Here is a 6,000-nt window from a genome sequence, read left to right as displayed (position 1 = left end):
AGGTTTTTAATACATTTAACACAATAATTGCATATAGCACCTAAATGGAAGCAGATAAATGCTCAGGTCGGAGTGGCTAATTGTCAGTCTGTTATGTGCAGCATACTAAACGCATATTACAGTATTTTCACAATTTGTCTGCCACAGATTATTAGTGATTGCTTTTAATGTTATAAGTATAAATAGTAAATAACAAAAATATACTACCCTAAAACTATTAACCCATTCACCCTTTTCTATTGTGAAGGTCAGCCGTCCAAGTCTTTTTATTACTATAACACATCTTTACACATGTGATATTTATCAATGTTAAAGATGGACCAGGTCAACATTTTATTTGAAGGGCCACAGACATGATGAAGTAATTAAGAAGTAATGTTTAGTTAATTATGACTACAACACTACAATTCTTCAGAATATATGTAGACTGTTGTGACTAGTCAGTTTTTTAAAGACATGAACATAAATAAATCAGAAATCATGATGATTGAAATACCTTAATTGATGCATTAACGTATAGTTCATGCATTAAGTCATGCATGAAATACTATTAATCTTTGTACATTACTGATAGTTCATGAAGTACTACATGAATTAATTCATACTTTTTCATGAATTAAGTAATTCATGAATTCATGATAATTCATGTACCATTATTATAAAGTGTTACCTGATAACATTAATGGTTACAGGTTGGTAAAAGCTTGGCTGAACGATTCCGGCACCAACGTGTCATTTCACTGGTTGAGCACAGTTGAAGATACAGGTGAGCGTCTGATCCAGATATTGCTTTTCATCCTCCTTAGATTTCACTTATTTATTAACTTCTTTCTCTTAATCATATCTCATGTGCAAACCCTTTACCTCCAGTTTGAGTATCCAGGAGGAACAGATGTGGTGCAGATGAAGTTTCTGCGTCTGAACAGCAGATTCTCCACTCAGACCATCACTTACTCCTGTCAGCAAGGAAATAGACAGGGCCACAGAGAGAGGGAAGTCAAATTCCTGGCTGACACTCGGAGGCAGAGTTACCTGGGGGCACTGCGGGACTGTGAGGTAAGTGATGATGATGGAGGTTTATGAATCCATGAAACCCGGGTCTCACTCAATAGTGAAGACATTTTAACCCAAACCTACATACACCTTCATTAAGCCTTGGTTTAAATGCTTACATATTTTAACTACCTGCAGTACACCAAAATCTGTGACCCATCAGAATGTGTGCTCTGTAGCACCATCTACCTGCTGTAAATCATTTTGTGACTTTGCGGGAAAAATCTGACCCAGGCAAAGGCATTAATAAAAACTATATAAAATAGTGTTCTTTTCACTGTTAGTCTCGTTTGCTGTTACAGGTCATTTATGATCATCAGATGAAAAATTACACAGTTTCAGAAACATTTAAAAGTTAACTTTTACATTTTAATAATTAAGCTGATGCTTAACCTTAACCCTTACTTAAGTATATTCAACCATGTGGATACAATTCAAAAATTGCAAGAACCATGCAAGCAGTGATGTGACTTACTTGCTCAAGTCCCAAGTAAGCCTTAAGTCATTCGGTGCAAGTCTTGAGTTATTTTTTTTTTTGGTCAAGTCACAGGTTATGTCAACTCAAGTCGAGTAGGCAAGTCAAGTCCCAAATCAAGTCACTTTTTTTTTACAGCCTAGATAAAGCTGATATTTTTTATATTTATATGTATTTATTGATGATTGATGTTATAACTTGCCATAGCAAGTAGTTTGACTGACAGCCAGTCATACAATCACATATCGGGAAGCTTTTTGAGTCATCCAATCATGATTCACAGTTTGCGTTGCTGCCGCTGGTATAGCATACTTGATAGACAGTTAGACGGAAACGTTACAACATTAAATTTATTATTTTATTTAACAGCTAAAATTCAAACTTGTGAATACACGCAAGCCATCTTCAAGTCTCGAGTCACTAACTTACAAGTCCAAGTCGAATCTCAAGTAATTAATTTTTTGTCAAGTCAAGTTGCAAGTCATTGAAATGGTGACTCGAATAGACTCGAGTCCAAGTCACTAAGTCTCAAGTCCTCATCTCTGCATGCAAGTACATCTACTTCAGCAAATATGCTGAATTGCTTCAAGTGCTACATTTAGAAACAATAAGAATAAGAATAAGAATTTTTTAAATATTATTTATTTTTTTAGATATTTTATTTTTTGGGTCACAATATGTGAACATGAAAAATAATTCTGTAATAATTTAACAATCTATTAAATATTATTTTAAAAAATAATACTAAAAATGTAAAATTGTATTGTATGTATGGAATAGAATATTTTGGTGAAAATAAAATATGAGTTCCAAAAAAATAATACTGACGATTTCAGAATCACTTAAAAAATAAAGGATGTTTTTAATTTATTTATTTTGAAATTACCATTCAGAGCTTAAAATACCGGTATACTAGTACAACCTGGTGTTTACGATATTTCGAGGAAGTCACTGAAGGCAGCATGGGTGCACCTGGTGAGAGTCACATTGTTGTTGACAGTGAGCAACATCACATCCTAAGCTACAAGTGGATACTATCTTTTTTCAGTGGTCTGAGTAACAGTTCTAAAACTGCGTGGCTTTCGGTAATAGTATCGGTTAAGTGTTTCATACACATGATAGAAGAGACCCCCGAGGCTATTTCATTTACGTCGAGCTAACTGCAGTTTTAACAGCTGTTAACGTTCACGTTATACCCTCCTGGTGGTGGATTAGACTGATTGCACATCTAATTTAACATTAACGCTGGATACTTTTCAAAGGTAACGTAATGTCAGTTATATATTTAAATGTTTCTGGACGCCCATTATATCCTCTTGTTTTAGTTATAAGAATGTTTCTTCTAACGTTACTTAAAAAGCGCTCCATCTCCTGGTTGTGTTAGGCCTCAAGCCATGCCTCGGTCCAAAGTTAGGCTGTGAATCCGCCAAAACGTTACTTCGAACCAGTGACGCCTAGGCAAAGCAGCCGCTACGGCGGGGCTAACGTTAAACCGGTGTTTCCGCCTTGTTTGTGGAATGTAAAATAACGTTAGTATGCAGTTACAGTTAATTAGTTGGTATGTAACGTTAATACCGGCTGCAAGAGTTATATCGACTGGATACGCTATGTTTACTGATAATCAGTTAACATTTGGCTAGGTTAACACTAATATCAATTAAATTAGCCTGTTGATTAACACTTGGCATTTTATCCTGGCATTTGCATATCGCATGACAGCTAACGTTAACGTTATAGCTAGCTGTGTTAACCACCAACAATTATGCTTAACGTTACATTTCCCCTGAAATGAAACGGAACGAGCATTAGTTATATTGCTCAGAATTAGATGTGCTGCGAATTTAGGTTACAGCAGCTAATGTCAGCGTGAAAACCTAAGTAAGGTTTTCTCTGCAAAGCCAAATGTGTGTTAAGGGATTTAAAGTGGGGCAAAGTCCCCTCTTATTATCTGAAAATATTGTGTTAATTTTTAATCTTATCACAACTACACCTAGCTACATGTATCAGTCAGTGTCACATGCAAGCTGCATCTTGTTTTCCTAGCTTGCCACCTGGCTCACCACACCTGCCATCTCTATCCAGCTAAGTTACTCTCCTCTCACTCACACCCCTTTTCAATGCGTCTCTTTCTTCCTCCAGCACTGGGTTACAGACATGCACCCCCCATCTCGACAGGACTATATATCTATAAACTTTGCTGGACAAGGAAGTGGAAGTTACAATAACAGCAAGCAGTGGAGGAGGCAGTCCTGCTGGAGGGTGAGTGAGTAGCATGGTCATGTCATAGAGGAAGCCGCAGTTTTAGGACCGCATCCTAGGATCACATTTCTTGGACCCTGGTTTTTAGATGCTAGAATGTAGATGCTAGAATGTAGTAACCCAAACCCTGTCCTTTAAACTTACCCTAACCCTTCTTAGTTAGCTAGCTGCTAACTTTAGTGTTGATGCTTGAGCAGTAGGCTGTATTGTTTCTTTAGGTAGCCAGGGTCATAAGAAATGTAGTCTATATTCCACAACATTCAACTTCCGGGATTGCTCCGGAAATTCCATCGGATTTCGGTCGGATGTCTGTTACCTTCCTCTTTCTTTGTGTTGGAATTTTAAACTCCGATCAATTTATGAGGACTATGGTTAACTGCTCCTTGGATATCTGCAGGGTAAATCAAGACCGCTAGCTAGATTATCTGTCCAATCTGAGTTTTCTGTTGCACGACCAAAACAACTTTTGAACGTACACATTTTCCACCAAAACAAGTTCCTTCCTGAGGCTATTTTGCAGCTGCACCATGGCTTAAACCGTGGTTTAAAGAAATGCCAATAAACCAAAGCAGTTTTTCTCCCATCCCGGAATGCTGAGTGGACTAGCCAGACCTTCCTCCGCAGCGCTGTGGAGGAAGGTCTGGCAAAGCGAGAAATGTGATAGTAGAAATGTGTTCCTAGGACTGTGTTCCTGAAACTGCAGCTTCCTTTATTGTATGAACATAGTAAGTTGCATCTATGGGCTGTTCATAAAGGCATTTCTCCTTCTCTTCTTGTCTTCAAGTGCTCTTGTTTTCCACCCTGCTAAGACCTGATAAGGACACCACGTATGTGTCCCTCTTTTGCCAGTGCTGGATTTATTTGCTGATACTTGCCAACATATCTGTGAAAAAAGATGTGGATCTGAAGAGTGAATGGTCATCTTCTTTTCTGTTCTGTAATATAGAGTTGAGTGTTGTGCTTATGATGATAAATTCAGGGTTTACTATCAACTCCAAGGGCCATGGAACGGATGCTACCAAAATAAATGACTCAATTAATTAATTAATTAATATGCCATTAAATTTACCAAAGATTATATTAAAAATAAATGTAAGCATTAATTAATATCACTATTTTTGACCAAATATCTCTATCGACAATTGCGCCAATATTGTAAGGTTGACTATTGGTGCTTTCACATAATATTTACACAATGAGATTTTTGATAAATAATCATTGGTAATGTTGGTATAATGACACTGTGGGTTAAAGGTGCTCTACGTGATGTGATGCGTTTTTTAGGCCACGTCATATTACGATATCCCAAATCTAAGAGGATATCTAGTCTCATATCACGATATTGATATATTGCCCAGCCCTATATGAAAATAAGATTAAGTGGATTTATATTCATAGGAAGTATAAAACATCTTACCAGTGTTTATTCAGAATTAAAAATATGTTGAAAATGGGAGAGCCCCCCCACATAATGACATGTATTGTTACATTTAACAGTTTTGTTCCTATAGAGATTTGTTTTTTATAACAGAGGCAGAGTTTCCTTCTCTACATATTATATGCTTTGCTCCCTTGTGTATATATGGACATAGACAAGAAAGACACTGAAGAAATTGGATGTCAACACTAATGTTATCTGAAAACAGCGTGTATTTCCTTTTTTAGCAAGTTTGCTTTATGTGTCATTGTGCATAAATATAAGCACTACCGTTGCTGTCAACAGGCTTATCTGCTAACATTAGCTACCGACGTTTACCTCGGAACAATCCAGCAATTAGACGGTACCCTAGTGTGCCGTTACCTGAAACAGATCATTTAATGTAACTGCTCATTTTTAATTAGACCACAGCATTTGCTAATGTTAGCTTCTTGTCTCATCTGTGGTCTGATAAATAGTAAATTCCTCAAAGTCAGTGTGCCCAACGCTTGCCTGAGATCAGTAGAGCAGACGGCTCTGCAGAGCCGTGTATAATTACAACTTTATGACATTTCATAAACGGCTGATTGAGCGGCAGTGCGATGCTGCTACATGCATATAGCGGAAACCCTACATGTGAACGTGTGGTGCTAATGTTGCGCGATGTAAATCATGCGGCGCCCGAGTGAATTTGATCGGCATAAAATCGGTGTATGCCAATCGGTGCATCTCTAGAAATTTTTTCAGCCTTTTCTAATTCTCTCAACTGCCGTAATATATTCATCAAACTTCTAAC

General features: G+C 37.2%; 1 protein-coding gene across 6 annotated transcripts in view; it reads left to right on the top strand.

Annotated features, from left to right (window-relative positions):
* The first annotated feature begins 2,456 nt into the window (after positions 1-2,456).
* The window catches only part of man1b1b (mannosidase, alpha, class 1B, member 1b), a 37,197-nt gene continuing 33,653 nt past the window's right edge, over positions 2,457-6,000 (top strand). For 5 of the 6 annotated variants that reach the window (XM_028577388.1, XM_028577385.1, XM_028577387.1 and 2 more), the window contains exons 1-2: positions 2,475-2,790; positions 3,668-3,787. In XM_028577388.1, the coding sequence (XP_028433189.1) occupies positions 3,683-3,787 (105 nt within the window). In that variant the 5' untranslated portion in view covers positions 2,475-2,790; positions 3,668-3,682. Of the gene's footprint in view, positions 2,791-3,667; positions 3,788-6,000 lie in introns of all 6 variants that reach the window. The other variant, XM_028577384.1, reaches the window with a different exon arrangement.

The sequence above is a fragment of the Perca flavescens genome, chromosome 5 (assembly GCF_004354835.1).
Source record: "Perca flavescens isolate YP-PL-M2 chromosome 5, PFLA_1.0, whole genome shotgun sequence".
NCBI classification, from domain to species: domain Eukaryota; kingdom Metazoa; phylum Chordata; class Actinopteri; order Perciformes; family Percidae; genus Perca; species Perca flavescens.
The sequence above is the reverse complement of the archived record's forward strand: the minus strand, read 5'-3'. Positions and strand labels throughout refer to the sequence as shown.